At 34.2% G+C, this 21,349-nt stretch overlaps 1 protein-coding gene across 1 annotated transcript in view; it reads right to left on the bottom strand.

The window, feature by feature from the left end:
* pudp (pseudouridine 5'-phosphatase) overlaps positions 1-13,230 on the bottom strand; it is a 38,955-nt gene extending 25,725 nt beyond the window's left edge. The window contains exons 1-3 of the mRNA XM_051121749.1: positions 13,097-13,230; positions 12,486-12,704; positions 12,087-12,316 (exon numbers count right to left, since the gene is read on the bottom strand). Coding sequence (XP_050977706.1) covers positions 12,087-12,316; positions 12,486-12,704; positions 13,097-13,151 — 504 coding nt within the window. The 5' untranslated portion in view covers positions 13,152-13,230. The remainder of the gene's footprint in view (positions 1-12,086; positions 12,317-12,485; positions 12,705-13,096) is intronic.
* Between the last annotated feature and the right edge of the window lie 8,119 nt (positions 13,231-21,349).

Consider the following 21,349-nt stretch of genomic DNA (forward strand, 5'->3'; position numbering starts at 1 on the left):
TTACTCATCTTCACGTTGTTTCAAACCTGTATTATGTTCTGGCAAATGGAGCTTTTAATCCTAAAAAAAGGACTTGTGTTCCATAAAAGAATGTCATGCAGGTTTGGAATGACATGAGAATGACTAAATAATGACAACATTTGCATTTTTGGGTTGAACTTCCCTTTCAGCTTGGAAGACTCATCTTGCAACAAAACAAATAAACAAATTTTTGGAGCAAACCAAAAAGGAAACAGTCCTACTATGGCCCATTTAAACTGATCTCTATCCAAATGAGAAACTGTGGTACTAGACGTATGGCTCACTAACCAGAAGCAACTAAAAATATGTCAGGAAAAATGGGTAAATTCATATTTGAATGCTAGGCGTGTGAATCTTTGGGTTTACAGCAAATAAATTTAATTTACATTTCATAAATTTCCACCATTGTGGATGATTCCATTTAATGAGAATCACTGAATAGGTGATTCAATACAATTCATAGCATTCTTAAACTCTTAAACTTTTAACTAATGTATAATAATACAAAAATTAAAATAAACAAATAAAAGGACAAAATGATATTACTGTACCAAAAGTAAACACTGTCTGCATTTCTAGATTCATGGGAGACCTCTGAATGATTATAAAGACACTGTTTTTTCCCAAATATTGAACCTAGAAATATAGACAGTGTTTACTTTTGGTGCAGTAATGTCATTTTGTCCTTTTATTTGTTTATTATTTTACAAATAAGAGAAGATGAGAAGACACTGCAGTACTGAAAACATGAACCAAACCGATCTCATGACAAAAACGTTCCTGTACGAACTTTTTGACAGACACGAAATACATACCAATAAAAACATATCACTGCAGTTTCCAACAGAAATGTCCACTGAGTGGTGCTAAAAGAACGTTCTTTTTTTTCCCCAACAGATCAACAGATGAACATACAAATGGTACGTTTTATGTGACGTTGGTTTTGTATGTCACCGCAGTTCTGTCCTGAAATGTTTGTTGAGTGGTGCTAACTCTAATGCTCTGTGACATTATAAATAACATACCATCTGCACTATACCTAAACCTACCCGTTTTTCGATCTCTTATCTTTCAGCTCTTTCATCGTGAGTCATGTTTGTCATGGGATTTGTACTAGGGCTGTCACTAACGATTATTATCATAATCGAGTAATGTGTCGATTATTCTGACTATTAATCAAATGATTGGATAATTCGAATTAATTTTTAGTAGTAATAAAAATAGACTTAAGTGAACAATAGCCTTTAGAATGACTTAAAATACATAATAGCAATGCGGCAATAATAATTAGTTCAAATAAAGTATCAAAACCAAGTAATTATATAGTTCTGTTGAAAAAAGTTAAAATGCATAATGCATTGTAATCAATAGAGCTAATATGCATTACGCATTATAACAAATGCCTGCAAAGGGCGCCAACAGCCTGAAAATTGTTTTTACAGTTTACTGCGTGATCTAATCCCTGTTTAATATTGACTCAACAACATTTGATTCAAATGTCCACTTGCTCTTTAATATTTGGCCATTTCTTTATGATAGAAACACTACAGCCAAATTCTTGAATATGTGGACATCAAAATGTATAAACTCGGAGTGAGGGATTAACTTTTACTTCGAAATCATGATGAACAATTACAACAACATGCAGAGATGGAGTCTGAGATGCTCCACACATGTAAATGATAACAGTTTGTAGAGTAGCATTTACTGTGAATGGAGCCACTCTGAGATGCACGTACCTATGCGCATGTAAATAATTAAAGTGAATATTAAACCTACATTGCAAATATTTATTTAATCGAATCGTGGCGTTTGTGATTCTTAATAGCATTATGCTTTAATATGATTTTTAAGTGGGTTTAACCCTTAAAGACCTAGAACATTTTCGGGGACACCTGACATGCCTGCATTTTTCTTAGCTTTTTTAGACCTATTCTAGCAGTCAGCATCAAGTGCTATATATCATTGTAAACAGGAGAACTTGAAGTTTCAGTCTAGCTAATTTAAAGTCACAATTTTCCTTTCTGTCTTTTCTAAGAATGAAAGAATTTCCAAAATTAAGAAAAAAATGCAACAATTTTTACTGTGTACTCAATCAGAAACTCCTGAAGTTTAGATTTTTATTTCTTTAGAAAGTTGCAGTTGGGTGTTTTACACTTCCAAATAAAATTTTGTCTACATACAACATTCCCCAAGTTATAGCCATTTATTGCAATATTGTTATAGGTGCTCTTCAGTAAAAAACAGGTAGTTCACTGACAATATAGATGTGTTCAAAAATGTTTAGGAAGTAAAGTAAATGGAAACAGTGTTACATAACAAAATGCAGTAAAAAAAAATATATAATATATATATATTTTTTTTTTTCAGAGGAATATAATTTTCAATCAGAGTATTAACAACAAATGCAAACAGTGCAGCAAGTAGTGAAAACAACTGCACAACAAATATACAAACAGTGCAAATGATTCACAAACTACTCACAAAATGAGAGAAAAATATACAGAGTGCAACAGAAAAATCTTTATAAACTATATAAGAATAATTTACATAATATAACAGCCAAATGGATCGATCCGCTGGATGTATTCCACGTTTTACCGGGACAGCGCACAGCCACGTCAAAACATAAATTCCAGCGCTTTATCCGATATGTACCACTGTTTCATCCTTGTTTTTGGTTTGTTTTATGTCAAAGTGCTCTGTTGTGTGTTTTTCTGTGCTTTTTAGAGTGCTGCAATGCAAATGTGTTATTTCGTGTTTATTTTCACGCACGCACGACGCATTTTACTTTCTAATTAGTGGTTCAAAAGTGCAAAATCTGTGTTTATTGGTTGAATAGATGAAAGTTTGAACCAATCTGGGCACGGGGGTGGGACTAAGCGTCAACAATTGTTCCTGTTTGGCTCAGAGGGACGAAATGCAATGGTTTCTTTTAACGAATCAATGGGATCAAAATGTGATGAAGTTCAAGAGCCTCTGAATAAAAGACAAATGTGAAACAGAAGAAAAGTGGAGAATCTCAGCTTTGTGGTACTTTTTAAAGCATTCAAATTGGATTAGAGGTTCAACAGCGGTTCAACACTTATTTCGCAAATGTTATTAAATATTTAAGAACAATAGTTATTTTTTAGCCGCGGACAGCTGTCTCGGTATTTGATGGTTAATATGTTGAATGCAACACTTATTTTGCACTATTTTGCCAATTACTCGACATAGGCAAAATGCAATTGAAGATTTTTTTTTTTTTTGCTTTTTTGTTTTTTTTTTTGTTTTTCCCCTAATTGAATACTCTAATAGAATCAAATAATTGTTGCAGCCCAGATTCCGCATCTTAAGTCCAATTCCGTGCTGGCTGAGCTACCATATGGCTGTCCATATTCGACCCCCTGCCAAATCATTACCCCTTCTTGTTGAAATCGTTACATGATTTCCTAATCCTAACCCCTTCCCCACACCTAACCCTAAACCTATGGAAAAGTAAAACATATGGAGCTGTAATCATAACAGTGTATGAAAACGATTACAAGTGCTCACTGTTTTACCACCTCTAGTGTTAATTTCTGTTAAAAGCTGCTGTGATACGTGCTTTTTGATACTTATTTTGCATCCTGCGAAAAAGCTCCCACAGGTATGTTTTCGTCATGAGATCAGGTAGGAAGCCACACTTCTACACTTCTACTTGGACAGCTACTCGCCAGATTTGAGTTCTGTCTCATGGGATCTCTATTAGCCAATTCCACTGTAAGTTAATGGCAGTGAAGCATTGGATCTGTATTTCAGTGCTTCGTCTCTGGAGACCCTGCCAGTGGACTGTGACACTGGAACATGTTCAATGATGCTGCGTAAAAGCTAATCCATGGAATTTTTTTTTTTTTTTTTTTTTTTTTTTTTTTTTTTTGTATGTGTGTGCCATCTCACCTGAAAAAAAAAAAAAAAAAATATTAAAAAAAAAAAAAAAAAAAAAAAGTAAGCTGTGGGCTATAGGGAACATTTTGGAGAGCTATGTGGTCTCAAATAGGTCAAAAAAAAATGCTGCATTTATTTGTTATTTATTAAAAAGAGAGAAAGAGAAAGACAGCTCTTAAAACAAACACACACCACTTGCTTGATAAAAGATATTTAGTAGCTGATTGTCAGCGTAAGCATTGCGTAGTTAATATGGTTACTTTACCATACTTTAAGTAACCATATAATCATCATTTACTTTAAATAATTTTAAAGACTTAGTCTCAAGACCCTCATTGTGTTTCAATCAGATGTACTAAAGAACAAATCTCGTGAGCCTCTCCAGACAGTTTAGCACTGTTGCTGTACCATATGCAGTGCTAGAGAAAACTGTTATCTAATGAATTAGACCCCACAACATTCCTAAAAATTATTCTATAATCACAAAGCTAAAAATGAACTTGTTTTTGACAAGTTTGTTAATGTAGCCTGTAACTGAATTCTGAAAAAGGTTAAAAGCTACGTCATGCACGATAATAGTTGATCATTGTTTTTATGATCGATCATTGGTGTCGCTTACTTGAGTTCTCGGGTAACTTGTGCTATGTAAATATACCCTCTCATGAAAATGATCTATTACTTCTTCAGCTGTTGATGGCTCTTGAAACTCTAAAGCTGAAGAAACAAAATTCAAGTGCCAGTCAACAGCCTTTCATCATTTAATGCATAGTTCACCAATAAATTAAAGGAGAACTCCACTTCCAGAACAACAATTTACAATTTACTCACCCCCTTGTCATCCACGATGTTCATGTCTTTCTTTCTTCAGTCGTAAAGAAATTATGTTTTTTCAGGAAAACATTTCAGCATTTTTCTCCATATAATGGGCTGCTATGGTGCCCCGATTTTGAACTTCCAAAATGCAGTTTAAATGCGTTTAATCCCAGCCAAGAAAGAAGGGTCTTATCTATCGTAACGACCGGTTATTTTAATAAAAAGAATACAATTTATATACTTTTTAATACCAAACGCTTGTCTTGCCTTACTCTGCTTGGACCGTTTTTGTTCCGGTTCACGACCGTTATATCACTGTTTTACCTTTTTTGATAAGGGTGTTTGATCTTCTTTGTCTTTTGTTCTTAGTTTTTCGACATACACTAACTGTTTTGAGTCAGAATACACAGAGTTCAGGGGAGAGAAAGGCAAGATGAGCGTTTGAGATTATTTTTTTTTTTTATGAAAATAACCGATCGTTTTGCTAGATAAGACCCTTCTTCCTCCTCTCATTTGGGATCATTTACAACAGCATTTGGGATCGTTTGAAGCCGCATTTAAACTGCATTTTGGAAGGTCAAAATCAGGGCACCATAGCAGTCCATTATATGGAGAAAAATGCTGAAATGTTTTCCTCAAAAAACATAATTTCTTTGCGACTGAAGAAAGAAAGACATGAACATCTTGGATGACAAGGGGGTGAGTACATTATATGTGAATCTTTGTTTTGGAAGTGGACTTCTCCTCTAAAATATGCCATAATTTACTTGCCTCTATGGCATTCCAAACCTGTATGACTTTCTCTCCACTACAGAACAAAAAAAAATATTTTGAAGAATGTTTGAAATGTTTTTGTCCATACAATCATAGTCACTTGTGTCTAAATCTACTCAACTTTTCAGTTCTCAATTAATTTCAACAAAGCTGTTCTACCAACTAAAGACATCCTCATCCAAATTCGGTTTGTGTACCGAATTTGTGCACCAGTTACACCTACCACAATCATATTGCAAAGGTAATTTAAATTCAAAATGGCCTTACCAGCTTCTTGCTTCAAAATAATCCTGCAGCCCACTCATGCACTGTATCCAACTGGCTTAATTGAAGCTCAATGACATACTGTAGCAGTAGTTCCCACAAGTAACCCAATTACTGAAATATGTATATATGCTTAAATAATGCATGTTATTTTAACTAAAAGCAATCCATTCCGATTTTTTGTTTTTTGAATTGATTACTATGATTATTAAGCCATATTGGAGAATTGATGTTTTTGATCCTGTCAAAATGCAAGTGCAAGTTTAATCAATGCATTAAGAAAACAAATGAACATTATACTGACAACAATATGTGAAACCGGTACATTCTCTAAAACAGTATTTTCTTGTATCCACCCCTGGGGTCCATCCGAATTGCTAGAAAATTCCTGATTGTGAATAAAATCTGAAAAACCATGCTAAGTGTGATTTGTGATTAAAATGGTACAATAGAGGCATGTATTTTCCCATTCATTTAACAAAAACGATTTTTTGAAGTTCTTCAGAGTTCTTCAATAAAGAGCACTGAACCAAACCAACCAGTTTTAAAATAGAAAAAGAATACTATACATTTAAAATGTAAAATACTGTTTATATATTCTAAAATGTTTAACCGCAATACTTTTTTTTTCTAATGCCCTTTCACTTTCTTGGATGCTTCATATTTTGTGAAGATTGGTTGGAGCGGGGAAGCGACTTGAGAAAAAAATGTTAAGAAAAGCCTGAAAGACTTTAACTAAAGCTGTATAAATTGTTGGATAATTAGTTCTGTCAAAATATTGTGTTTTTATGCTTTAGTACTTTAAATAAAAATATCACACAACAACATGAATTATACTAATATGTGTACAATATACATAATATAAACTGGCAGATGTCTAAGATATAAATAGTCCTCAAGTACGCCCTCTGTGTTTTCCATTTTAAACTCAAGTCCTGATTCTCTCCCTTATCACGGGTATTATTGTACTAGAGGAAGCTGATCCAAGAACAGAACACAATCCTGAAGGAGTAAATACCGGTCCCTCAAGGACAAAAGAAACAAGTCAATTCATAGTCCTGTTTCTTCTTCCAGCCACTCTCTTCCCTTCCTTCAATGCTTGTTTTTTTTACTATTTTTCAGGGAAGGGTTTTATGACAGTGTAAAATGAAACATGCATCTAGTTAATCCCTATTTGTGATTGATTATTTCCTGCTAGACTTTGTTAGCAAGCATCATGTAAGGCAATTAAAGAAGAAAATGAGCAGCTTGCCACTTACAGAACAGACAAGCGGCTTTAAACAGTTCATCTCACCATACAGATTTCCGAATGAATTAATGGCACTATCATTTGCATTTTAATACTGCCAACTAAAAGGCATGCAAGACATAGATAACTCAAACATTCAGTTTTGTATAGTGTTCACAAATTCACAGCACTTTAGTATGTGTTGGTTTGTGGAAAAAAACTGGAGGGTGCAATGGCTTGCTAATTCTCATCTCACATTCGGGTTTAAAGTCTTATATAAAATTAGTTGCTGACTTACAGAAGAAAATTAAAAGACGAAGGAAGGAGCATTATCCACTGATTTGGAAAAAACGGAACTGTAAACAGAGGAAGTCAATTTGTCTTTGTGTAAAATACACAGCACACACACCTGTTTAAACAGCTTGGGGTGATGTCAAGCAAAGTCCATAATATTTGACTATATTACTAATTAATTTTAATTATATTACATTACGCAACAGTTAGTCCTGGTCCTCTAATTTGATTGGTCAAATGGCCATGCAAAGTCTAACTGCTTAAAAAAAAAAAAAAAAAAAAAAAATCATTAAAAAGGTTATATTTTGTCTATATTAACTTCTTCGTAACTCACAAAAGCAATAAATAATCTGTAATATTGCTTGTGTATGGCTTCAAAAGTTGGGGATCATTAGGACAAGAAATTTTCAATTTGTTTGGGGTCAGTGAGATTTTGTAATCTCTTATGATCACAAAATCTTAATGTACACAATCATACATAAATAAACAAACAAACAAACCATTGTTTAAATTGTAATTTATGCCTGTGATGGCAAAGCAGATCCTTCAAAAATCATTCTAATGCAGTGGTTTTCAAACCTGATCCTGACTCGCCATCTGCCCATTGGCTGAGCCTTTAGAGATAAATTCATCTTTATGGAATACATAATGAAAGAGTTTTTATTTTCAATATGTTCAATATGTTTTTCAGTAGTAATTTAAATCTTTCTATAGATGTATTTATCATGTCTGTGATGCATGTATTAGCTGAGTTTTGGTTCTTTTTTTTTGTGACGCTCACCTGTTCAAGACCAAGACGGCAGAGAGTGCATCGTATTTGTTTTCTTTATTTTATAAAAGCACAACATTTTACTGATATTGTGAGTGGACACAAATAAAAGTAGACTCTTTACAATTCCAAATTAGGCATTAGTCTAACATTTATGAGTGACGGCATATAAAATGACAACATATTTTTAAGTTGTGTCCACTGAAAAAAAATGCAATTTATCGCACTGGCGCCTCCATGTCTTGCAGAGCGTGCTTTAGCTTCCAATCTCTGCACAAATGGTTGGATATGAGCCAACTAGCACCCATTTATCTAGGTTTAACATTTAAACTAACATTATATCCTTGAACTGTTTTATATCTATAGATTTTATTTTATGCAAGTCATGATGATTTGAGAAGGCTTAATTAATCAAACATAGACTATGTTCAACTCACTGTCTGGCGCTAGCTAATAGCTTAGTCGGTAGCTATTTCAAAAAACTAAAACATATAGCCTATTTAACAAACAAAAAATGCTCCAAACTGGCAAACGTAACTTTAAAGTAGAGATGAGCGTTTGACATTAAAAAGTATATAAATTGTACTTTTTTTATGAAAATAACCAATCGTTTCGCTAGATAAGACCCTTCTTCCTCTGCTGGGATAGTTTACATCCACATTTGGGATCGTTTGAAGCCGCATTTAAACTGCATTTTGGAAGTTCAAACTCTGGGCACTATATCAGTCCATTATATGGAGGAAAATCCTGACATTTTTTCCTCAAAAAACATAATTTCTTTATGACTGAAGAAAGACAGACGTGAACATCTTGGATGACAGGGGGGTGAGTACATTATCTGTAAATTGTTGTTCTGGAAGTGGACTTCTCCTTTAATAACAAAATAAATGCAAACTACAAAATGGAAGTAAGCAGCAGTTGCCTGTTTCCAGTGTATATGCATGTTTGTGGCCACAAGAGCAAATTTACAATGCTGTCTTGCAGTAGCCAATCACAGACATATCCATTGATTTGTGGAAGGCAGGTGGCCAATCAGAGGTGTGAAGTGTAAGATCACACCGGTTTGATTAGAACATTCAGTGCGTCACATGATCAACTGCTAAATTAAATCTGCTTTTGCGCTTTTCCTGGCACTGAACCAGAGACAGACTTAGACATGTTGGATAGTCGCAATATGAGATATTTCATAGTATAGTTAACACGTCTCTGAAGTATTTTGAATTAAAAAAAAAAGAAAAAATGAAATAAAAGCAATACATCATTCACAGCTATTATGGCTGTGGTGTGTCACGTGACAAGCATGGCATGTCGCCATGGAAACAATAGCCCATTTTACACAGTAATACCAATAAATTGCCATAAAATTACCATATCACTTTAAATACAAGGGTAAATACAAAAAAACGTGTGGTTCACAAAGACAACGACATTCCGTCATTTACTGGTGATGCACAATTCGCACACCTGTTTCAAAACACCGATAAATTCTATAACATCGTTAAGCAGAAATTACCTCTAAACATCTGCGCCTCCCAGTGTTGCGTTTGTAAATGGAGGGGTACAGGTGGTCAGTGCTTTTGTTGATGTTTTCTTTTTTGTCAAACGTTAACATTCATCCAGCTGCTTTTGGCCCAGAGACATCGTATTCAAGGACTTCAAACCAAGCCACTGAACTATAAGAGAAAACATGTCCCTGCGTCATCTGTGTCAGAATGTTCCGATTGGCCCAGTGCGTTCTGAACTCGCAAGTGTTCATACAGTAATCTTGTTCTGCATTCACACAGAGCACATTACCAGTAAATGAACTTCTCATACTGGAATTGCCAGAACGAATTTATTGAAATTTTTGAAAAGGTCCTGTTCACACATGAGACCGTATGTGTGAAAGGGGCTATTAAGTCAACACATTCTAAAATAACGGTTGATGGTGGGTCAGCTATAATTAAACAGCTATATATAATCCATTCAGAATTTGAAAAAAAGTTTTGTTTTTTATGCTGCTCAATAGACCAACTTGGCCTACACACTGCAAAGATGCAGGAGGGACACATATAAATAGGGGATTTCTCCTCTCGAAATTGCAGTGATTAAAATACAGTAGCATGTTTTGGCACCACACAACCCACACAATTACAGTTGCCCCATGGTCCAGGGGTGTCCCCATGGAACACAATTTCTACCAAGGGCGATCGCTATTAGCCCCCTGCCCCCAGAACGCAATTTCTACCAAGGGAGGACCCCCGGGACCACTTGGTGAGGGACCCTAAAACTCTAAACACATCGTTGTTGATCATTCTGAACTGGAAAAAAATATGATATGTGACCCTGGATCACAAAACCCGTCATAAGAAGCATGGGTATATTTGTAGCAACAGTCAACAATACGTGGTATGGGTCAAAATTATGGATTTTTCTTTTATGCCAAAAATCATTAGGAAATTAAGTAACGATTATGTTCCATGAAGATATTTTGTAAATTTCCTACCATATCAAAACTTAATTTTTGATTAGTCATATGCATTGATAAGAACTTAATTTGGACAATTTTAAAGGTGATTTTCTCAATATTTAGATTTTTTTGCACCCTCAGACTCAAACTTTTCAAATAGTTGTCTTGACCAAATATTCTCCTATCCTAACAAACCATACATAAATGGAAAGCTTATTTGTTGTGCTTTCAGATGATGTATAAATAATCAAATGTAAAATGCATTGCATAGACTTTGCTACTTAAATATATATATATATATATATATATATATATATATATATATATATATACATTAACTCTTGTTAAAACTACAAAAGTAATTCAGTTAAGAGCAGTTACTGTTTTTATTTATGTATTTTTTACTCTCCTTTAACATTAAAGATACAGACAGCAGCTAGTAAATTTAGGCGCTATCCCTTTAAGACACAATGCATGGATCCAATATAATCATACACAGCCGATTTCCTTCTCAACTGTTTACGTTCACTTATGACATAACTGAGAGTTTTTCAAAGGTTAATTGCCAAGATAGGTTTTTCAACATTAATTTTTCATTCAAGCTCAAGAGGATGAAAAACAATTCTGTTTTAAAGGAAAGTATAAAAAGTTACCATAGAAAACCATAGTTCTAATGTGTTCCTTTTCTCTCTCTCTCTCTCTCAATTCTTTTATGAATAGAGAGTTCAAAAGAATTTTTCATTTGCATTCATTTGAAAAGGAAATCTTTTGTAGCATTAAAAATGTCACAATTGACCAATTTAGAAAACTTCTGTGTATAATGTCTGTTGCAAATAACTTCAACTTCTATTAATCAAATAAAAAAGGCACTGTATCATGGTTTCCACTTACTTTCAGAACAACCATTTAACTGTCATAGTAAGAAAGATTCCTGAGCATTAAATCAGCATTTTAGAAAGATTTCTGAAGCACCAGGTAGAAAACAGCTTTTTAAACTAATAATATTTCATATATAAATATTTCATATATAAAAACACAGGAAAAAAATATTCTAAAGTTCCCAGACCTACACAGCAAAACAGAATGGCTAATATAGTACAAAAAATGGAAAATAACAAAATGATACAACAGAACAACAACCCAGGAAAAAACGCATTACTAGATTTATGCCATTATTATTACTGTTTGTTTTAGTAGCAATGTATCTTGCACCAGCTCAAGACAAATCTAAAGAGGGCAAACTTATATTACAATTCCTGACAGAGCTTGTAGGGAAACCAGAGCCTTCAATTATGCATATTATCATACTTCAGGATGCCAGCAAACTGTTTAGGTATGCTCTTGTTGTACAAATCTACTCTTGCTACAGAATTACCTTTTCAACAGCCGCTACTGTTTGCACTTGACTATATACTGTCAAAAAAAAGAGGTGATAGCCAACATGCAAACTCACTAATGGCTGGAAGCTTACGTCTGCTGAATGGCTAAATATGTAAAAGAACATTAGGATGAACTGATTGGCAAAACAAGAATAGAATAGAATAGAATAGTATCTTTACTCCTACCTGTTCAGGGTTGGCTGGGGGAGAGAATCTCTTGGCACAAACCACAAAAATGTCAGGGTGTGGCTTGCCATTCTTTACTTCAGGATCATCTCCAAGAACAATGTGATTGAATAGGCTGAAGAACTCTTTATGACGGCTGGTCTTCATCTCAAAAGTTAGTCCTGCTGAGCTTGTGCCAACAGCAATAGGAATGCCATGCTTGTGCAGATGATTGACAAGCTTTTCTACACCTGAAAAGACGTTAGGAAATGGTCACTTAAATCAATAACCAAGCAGTGTGACAAACTTCAACCAGTTTCTTTGGTGACTCTGAGGCAAACCGTGTGGCCTAGCTGCTTCACCGAGTCCATCATTCACCTTCTGTTTCACAATCACCTTCCAGTTCTACAATAACATTACCTGGCAACAGAGAGGCTGTGGGAAATAATCGCTCCTGAATTTTTCTGGTCTCCTCCAGAAGCTCTTCGGGGGTCATGGGGAGACCAATTTTGTCTCTTATGATCCTGGCGGCCTCTAGAGCTTTCTTGCCCATCACGGAGGACTTCACTTCCCAGGTATACTGCTTATTGAACCTGTCACAGACTTCCTGGAACGAAACTGTGTACAACCTCTCTGTATCTGCAGAGATATGCAGTACAAATAAAAACATACAGTAAGGCAGTCTAAATGGGACGGACAAAAGTCATTACATTAATGACGTATAATCCAGAAAGTGCCTTGCTTAAGAGTGGGTGACACCTGCCAGTTAGATCAAATATACAATTTTTAAATACTTTAGATGTAAACATGAATGTTTGTCATTAAAACTGGAGTAGGTTAATAAAGCAAAATAATGATAATAAAATTACAATTAATCAAAATAAATAGATTAAAATGTAAAATCTTTGAAACTATCAGAAATCTATATATAGACTCAATACGTTGTCTTTCTAATTATGCTGCATGCAAACAGAAAGACAAGCGCTGAGTTGATTTAAAATCTTGTTTATTTTAACTGGATTCTCACCCACCTAATAGCAATCCGTCCATATCAAAAAGCACGTGTGTTACTGGTTTATAAGACATGTTTTAACGACACTTTTGCTTTACTGTGTGACAACACGGAACTTCATTGAATCAGGAGAGACAGCGACGTGTAAACTGCTGGACAATCGAAGTTACACTCAAATATATCAGTACCTTCAATTTTAAAGAACTTCAGTTAATATCTTGCTTGATAGATTTAAACGTTAAGTCAAATGTAAATTCTTTGATAAAACTTGTACGATTTCTACCTAGCCCTCTTCTTATCTGCGATGAACTTTTAAATAAAAACTCAGGGCAACTTTTAACTCGCCATTCGTGTTGCAAAGGATTATGGGAAATGGAGTTTTTTTTAACCCATCATTCTAAACCTCTTAAACCAGAGTTCTTCAGCCTGTTGTCAGAGGGAAATTTAATACAATAATAATAATAGGTAATAATGCAATTAAAAAACAAGGGCATATTGTTTATATCAACTTTTGTTTATTTATTAATTTATTATTATTATTATTATTATTATTATTATTATTAAAAATTTACTTTTGGCAGTTACATAATTTACATGATTTGTGTGTGTACAAATAATGAGGCTAGGATTTGACATCTTATTATGTCCAACTATTAACATCTACTACTAGGTGGGTTATTATTTATTTTATTTTATTTTATTTTATTTTATTTTATTTTATTTTATTTTATTTTATTTTATTTTATTTTATTTTATTTTATTTTTTTAGTGCACTTTCATTGTTAATATTTTTTATTTTTATTTTATAATCTTAAACTGTTTTAATAGATTGCTCTTAAATCTGCTTATGTTACACATTTATACATTTACAGACAATATTTTTTAAAAATTATACCATCAGAGGGTACAATGATTAGCAAATATTTAAATAAAATAAAATAAAATATTTATAATTTAACAAAAATATATATATATATATATATATATATATATATATAAAAACATAATGTAAAATTAATAAGAAAAAAATAATAAAACTCTATTGCACTATTTCTAGGTCATTAATCAAATAAGAACATCTGCGGCATTGTCCATGATATCTAATTTGTACAAAAGGTCAGTCTCCTTGCTTTTATTGAAGCAAACAATATGCTCTTTTGAAAATCATGCTGGGGTGGCATGAATCATCAGGTTTTGCACCAACATGAGGAGACCATGCCAGCTCAAGGGAGACTGAATGCCTAAATAAATGCTTTATTTATTATTAAAATAGGGGTGAAATGGAAGAAGCATTTTCACTAGTGATTTTTTAACAATTAAATACCTAGTTGCATTTTATGTGTGTGACTATGAGCTGTTGCAAAACAAATTTCTTGGAGGCCAGACGTTTTATGATTATGATTTTATTGCAGTTATTATTAGCAATGCCCAGTAAAGCAAGCAACACTATTGGCCACTATTCTCTTAGTCATATAATTATTATTCTCTTAATATTTTCAGCACGTAACTCGTCATGCATGTGCATGAATGCTTCCTCCAGTTGTGCAGCTTATTGATCTTATTGAGGTGTGCTATACTTTTCTATCCTATCAAACTTACAATTACTGAAAAGGGGGTCATTACTTTTTTTTTTACTTGGACCTTTTTCACTTGCTGCCGTGATGAGCATAAGAGGCTTCTTTAAAAAACATTAAAAAAAAAAAAAAATCTTACTGATACCAAACTTTTGAATGGCTTATAACTTCTACAATCTGTTTTTACTCCACATTTGGAATAATGTTGTAAAAACGTTCAGAGTAAATAAGATTGCAGTTTTGTTCATTGATAACTGGTAACTGCACTTTAAAACTGTTTAAATCTTGACATTTCAGCTTATGTGTTCAGAAAAACCCATTGTCTGACTGTCCACTTAAAAAAATAATAATAATAATAATAATAATAAATGTTGTTTTCCCTTTCCTTTTCCATAACAAATAACATCATGCGTTTAATGACACAAATACATTATGAATGTAATGCATTGCTATAGACAAAACAGTGTAATACTATGAACTACCTAATATATAATAAGAATATACCTAATAACCTCTTAAATCAGATTTCTGTTGGGTCCTGTTGTATTGTTATTTTGGAAATTACATTTGTTTAACACTGTGTACAACTCATAATGCTAGGATTAAAATTATCTCCCAAGGGTGTGTTTCCCGTACAACGACGTAACTCGCTGATTAACCTCCGTAGTACGATGCATTATTGTTGAAACGAACTAGCTAGTCATGACTGTTTCCCAAACACGGTCACATCTCTGTCGCTTGAACAACATTAATTCAACAATGTAGGGCCATTGTTAATGACATCAATGAGTAATAATTTATGCTATTTAGCTTATTAGAGATCTCTAAAATGCAGCTATATTAAACATGGCACCTGATGACTAATTTACTATTTTTATTCGTTCCATGTTATTTTGCTTTATTTGATGTTTGACTCATCCCAGGTTCCCTCTTACGTCATACTCAGGGGTTCCCGTAGGCATTTATGCGCATATGCACTATTCAAAAACGTCGCTTGCAGAGGAAGCTTAAAAATACATAGATTAAATTGCATTTATATTTAGATTGAGTGAAAGATATAGATTGTACTGCATGTTAGCTTGCTTATTGTGCCCAAGAGCATAATTTATTGAGCCCATATGTCTTACTAAAAAGGAACTATGCTTCTAACCACATCGAGAGCTGTAGTTCTAACCACGTAAGTTTGTGATGCTGTTTGCGAATGTTCATTTGAACTATGGTTTCGGGAAACACTGAATCGGTAAACTATGTTGGTAACGATGGAACTTGCGACCATACACTGTAAAAAATAATAAAACACAATTTGTTGAGTCAACTTAAAATAATTTGTTACCCTGCTGCCTTTTTAAGTTCAGTTTTTAAGTTTTTTTTAAATTTTAAGTTCAGTCAACTAAAATAAGTTTAGTCAACTTTAAATATTAAGTTGTCCTAAGTAGATATTTGTGTTTGCTAAACTTAATGGTAAGTAACCCAGCTGCCTTAAAATTTTAAGTTGATTCAACTCAAATATCTAAGTTGTCACTTAGTATAATTTAACATTTCAAGTTGAATAAACTTTTTTTTGAGTTGACTGAACTTAAAATTTTAAGGCAGCCAGGTTACAAATTATTTTATGTTTATTCAACAAATAGTTTTTTACAGTGTAGTTGGCTAAAGATGCTTTTGTGAAACGCACCCCAGGGGGTTCTTTTATTTTATTTTATTTTATTTTTCAATGCACGCTCACTATTAAAGTTTTCTGTTAGAGAGTACCATACGTGTTAATATTTGGGTTAATACCCAATATTACAGCAGGATACTGTATTGTGTAATTACAGTACTATACACTGTAAAATGTTTTTACCAATTTCAACTTAGAAAATTAAGTTTGGCAGCTGCCTTAAAATTTTGAGTTAATTCAACTTAAAACTACAGGTCATTTTAACTCACTACAATAAAGTAAGTTAAAATGACTCATACTTTTAAGTTGATTTAACTTATGACTTGAAATGACTTGTACTTAAGTTGATTTAACTTAAGGCAGCTGCTTTTTTGAAAGTTGAAACTGGTGAAAACTTTTTGTGTACTGTAAAGGATGTTTACAGTAGTAGATCTGTAACAATGCAGAGTAAGTGGCTCATAACCCAACTGTCAGTATTTTACAGTAAATATTGAAAGGGGGTCATTACTTTTTTTGTTTTTGTTTTTTCACTTTTTGCACTCTTTGCTCTTGGACCAAAAGCATATATACAAACCACCAACAACACACTAGAAATCACCCTAACCACATTAGCAACAAATCTCAGCCACAACTCGCCTTTAAAACATCAAAGAGACACGTGCTTGGCCTTCTTTTGCTTGAGGCAAACAGCTGTACATAAAAATGCTAAATATTTAAATTGTGTGTGTGTGTGCGCATGTATATATGCATGTTTGTTCATCATTTCAGGCGTTTTGTTTTTTTTTTTTCCCTCTGGCTGAAATCCACACACCAGCCTCATTGAGGGTCATCACACAGAAGCACCTACCTAGACACACCTGCCATGCCTGCACTCCGTCCACATTTCACAAGGTAATTGGAAGCACAATGTAAAGTGCGAGGGCCTCGTTAGGAGCAGAGGCATGTTTGGGGAGTGGGGGTGTCCTCCAGCATGGGGCAGCTAATGAGGCTATGGATTCCAGGTCTAATTGGGTGTAGCGGGAAGTAGCCCCACTTTCAACTCTGGCTTGGCTCTGGTCTATTGTACCGGCTGCCTGTTGTGTCACAGTCACACTGAATGCCCAGGTAGAAGTGCTCCTTATGGAAAAACAGAATGAGTGCGCTGTGTTTTTTTCTCTATGGAAGGCTGTATTTTGAAATGGCAGATTTGAATGAAGTATTAGTAATCTACCTGCTTAACACTTTATTTTCAGTGGTTCTCAATACACATTCTACTGACTATAAGTAACTTTGCAAGTACATATCAGCTTATTCTACTAACCCCAGCCTGTCTAATAATCTAGCTGACATGCAGTCCAGTAATAAAAATTACTGGAATGCACACATTTTATGATGAAATTAAAATTTCACAATTAAAGGTATAGTTCACCCAAAAATGAAAATTTTGTCATTAATTACTCACCCTCATGTCATTCCAAACCCGTAAGACCTTCATTCATCTGACATGTCCAAGGCCCAGAAGGTTAGTAAAGACATTGTTAAAATAGTCATTGTGACATCAGTGATTTAACCATAATTTGAAACTACAATAAAACTTTTTGTGAGCAAAAGGAAGTTGTTGAAGAAATTGTTAAATTAAGTCATTATGCTTGTTTTCTTTGCACACAAAAAGTATTCTCGTAGCTTCATAACATTACGGTTGAACTACTAATGTCACATGGAGTATTTTAATGATGTCCTTACTACTGTTCTGGGCCTTGAACATGGTGGTTGCATTGCAGTCTATGTAGGGTAAGAAAGTTCTCAGATTCTATCAAAAATATCTTAATTTGTGTTCCAAAGATGAACAAAGGTCTTACATGTTTGGAACAACATAAGGGTGAGTAATTAATGAGAGAATTTTCATTTTTGAGTGAACTATCCCTTTAAATTTGTTATTGATACATTTGGAGGGCATAAAAAGGGCGGAAAGTGTCCGAATGTTATAAAGAAGAAAGCCTCATTAAAATAAATTAATTATTTAAAACCTTATTACGTACTCTGGCATTATTTCTTAGGAAAAAATCTGAAAACTTTAGGACTTTGTATGTACTTTACATTTGGTGCAGTTAAAATGCATGAAAACAAAACAAAAAGAAAGAAAATAAAGCAGACTTTTGCAGACCATATGTACTGTGTGTATAAATCCAAAAACCTTTTAAATATTTTGAAATCTCAAATAATTTGACCATTTTATGACAACATGCTAAGGTACTTAAGGTTAAAATATCATGCGACTTCCTGAAAATCTAAGTAAATCTAAGTAGTTAAGAATTCATATATTTGTGTAACACACACACACATTTTATCACAAGCATATATGGTTATTTATCATAAGCATTTACTCTTGTCATTTACTCTTCTATGTTATTACCATAGCGTGGGCTTTTATACATCCTTCAAGCTTCTTTTTATTGGCTGCTTATCAATATTGGTAAACACACGCATTACACTGACATGTTGTGTGATATTGACATAGCCCTAAATGATTACAAGGCCATCAGTCTTTGGATAAACAAACAGCATAGATTTAATCTACAGCACTCCATCATGTTGAAAAACTGTGCTGTCAGTCTGAGACATGCAAGAGTGTGCAGTTATACTCAGTTCTATTTTTAGATAAACTCTGAAATGAGCAATTGCTCTTTGCCATTAACAGTGATCTGTTTGTTACCCATATTCTACATTTGTGAGAATTATGAATATTTGACCTTTAAGTAAACTTTTTATAACACTCTCTGCTTGACACATCAATCCATGGTGCTAATGAGTATTTGCGTGTAAAGGTCAAAAGTGACAAACCCTCATCCATTAGTCAAATAAAGATTACAACAAACAGTGTATGAGAGTTACGTCTCAGGTAGCGGCTCATGTTAATCAAATTTATTAGTTATGTGCTGGTAGGAAAAAGACCGGAAAAACAAATGAAGGGACAACAAAAAGCAATGATTAAATATAGATGTGCAATTAATGGAGCTGAATAAAAACTGGAAAGAAATTGGGAGGTAAAAGCAGGTGTGAATCATAGTGGTAAACATAAATGCCATTCAATATGGCAAACAGACAACAGTTTTCCCTTTGAACAAGGTGAGCAAGTGAAGATTTGGGGCTCAGAAGTGACTGGTGGAATAAAGGAGTAGAACATTTTTTCAATTCCTACTCACACAATTATACTGAACCTGCTGGTTTTCACAAAATATAAATATATGATATCTTCAAAATAAACAAATTTTTTAACACATATCAAAACCCACAGCGCTAGTGGAATAGAGAAATAAACATATCAAAATATGAAGCTCTAAGTAATCAGCACTTTATTTTGCAAACACTTTTGGCACATCAAGATTTCAGTAGGGCCATGGAAGAGGCCAAACAAACCAATAGCCTCTTTTTATGACAAATTTGTGCCCCATTTCATGTAAAGCAAAACAAACCATTCATTATCACCTGCCTTACTGGGACTTGACCCTTCGCAGGGAGTTTGACTGACAGGTGATCTGACCTGATACCATTTTTGTCCGACAAACAAACCAGAAATAAGAGTAGATTAACATCGGTGGACTTGAACTTGAAAAATTGTGTGTATTAATGTCTTTCTGAGGTTGAAACGAGATCTGATTTTCATTCATGTTTATTTCATGCTATAACTAGTAAAGAGGAAAAGATGATCGGTTCATGTGCTGCTTGAACTGAGGCGCTACAGTGATCTGTCACGACACATTAACTCACTCCGTGAGATCATGATGTGTGGTGTGAGAGGGATGTGGCTGTCAGGCATTCACCTCAGCCACCCTCATCTGACACACCTCCAGTAGCACCGCCCACTCAATCCTCATCACCCGAATTCTAACTGCCTTCACCTGTTTCTCGTTGAGCCACGCCCTATAAATAGGACTCTCAGTCATTTGCTCATTGTCTGGTCTACTGTTCACATGCTGATTTCTACTTCTATTTCTTCTTTCTGTTTGCTCACGGACTGTGTGGCGTGGCTCATCCTTTGGACTTCTGGTCATCTCATATTTACAAGAGCACTCAGTTAAGAACTTTATTTATTACTTTATGCTTTGTCTTTTTAGTAAGACACTTGTAAATAAACTATTGGATTGGATTGCCACTCATCTCTCGTCTCCTCCATCCCCTTGTGTGTGTGTGTGTGTGTGTGAGTGTGACAGTGGCTTGTTGGACATAGCAACAGTAACGGGACGGGTCTTTGAGAATAGTGTATTGTATGTATTCAATGCCGAAAACAAAAAAAGAGAACATACGATGATTACATTCTTTAAAATGTTTCACTGCTGGATTGGTTATATCACCTCTTTTAATATATTAACTAATACAATCTTTTATTCGACCAGATGTTTCCCCACATATTTTTGCCAACTCATATTGATAAACTCATAAAGAAAATTCCTGTTGTGTGCTGTTCAAGTATCAACCCAACCACACATGAGAGTAGATAAATAATTAGAAGATTTCTAGGCATCTTGCCTAAAATTAATTAGCAAAGCTCTTTTTGTCTATGCTGACCATGCTGAAACACTCAACAGGGACTGTGTGCCACTTGACTACCCTCTGTTCTGTTCGCCTCTGCAGTCTACATGGACCACAAATGATGTCAAGAGTAAAGCAATTAACTTTTGTCTATTCCAGGGCCTCTACAGTATATGGCCACTCTAAAGATTATGGAGATATTCTTGAGCAAGTACCTTTGCAAAAGACGTATGGGAGACAGACACTGCCATTGAAAGCTTTCAAAAATAACTGGTCACAGCAGCAAATCTCGAAAAAACATGGGTCATCTCTGGTGTATTACACCATAAACCACCAACTGATGTCATACTGTTGTCAGTCAGGTATTTTATGTTATGTCTAACAATGCTTATATTGGTAGTATACCTGCTTTAGCTGAGAGCAGAATTACACTGCTCACACTAATTATTTTAACATTAAGTGACTTTATAACTGACTGTTATTCTGTAATATGTGTGTGCTTTGTATGATAGATTGGCAAATAGTTTTG

This window comes from Labeo rohita, chromosome 1 (assembly GCF_022985175.1).
Source record: "Labeo rohita strain BAU-BD-2019 chromosome 1, IGBB_LRoh.1.0, whole genome shotgun sequence".
Lineage (NCBI taxonomy): Eukaryota > Metazoa > Chordata > Actinopteri > Cypriniformes > Cyprinidae > Labeo > Labeo rohita.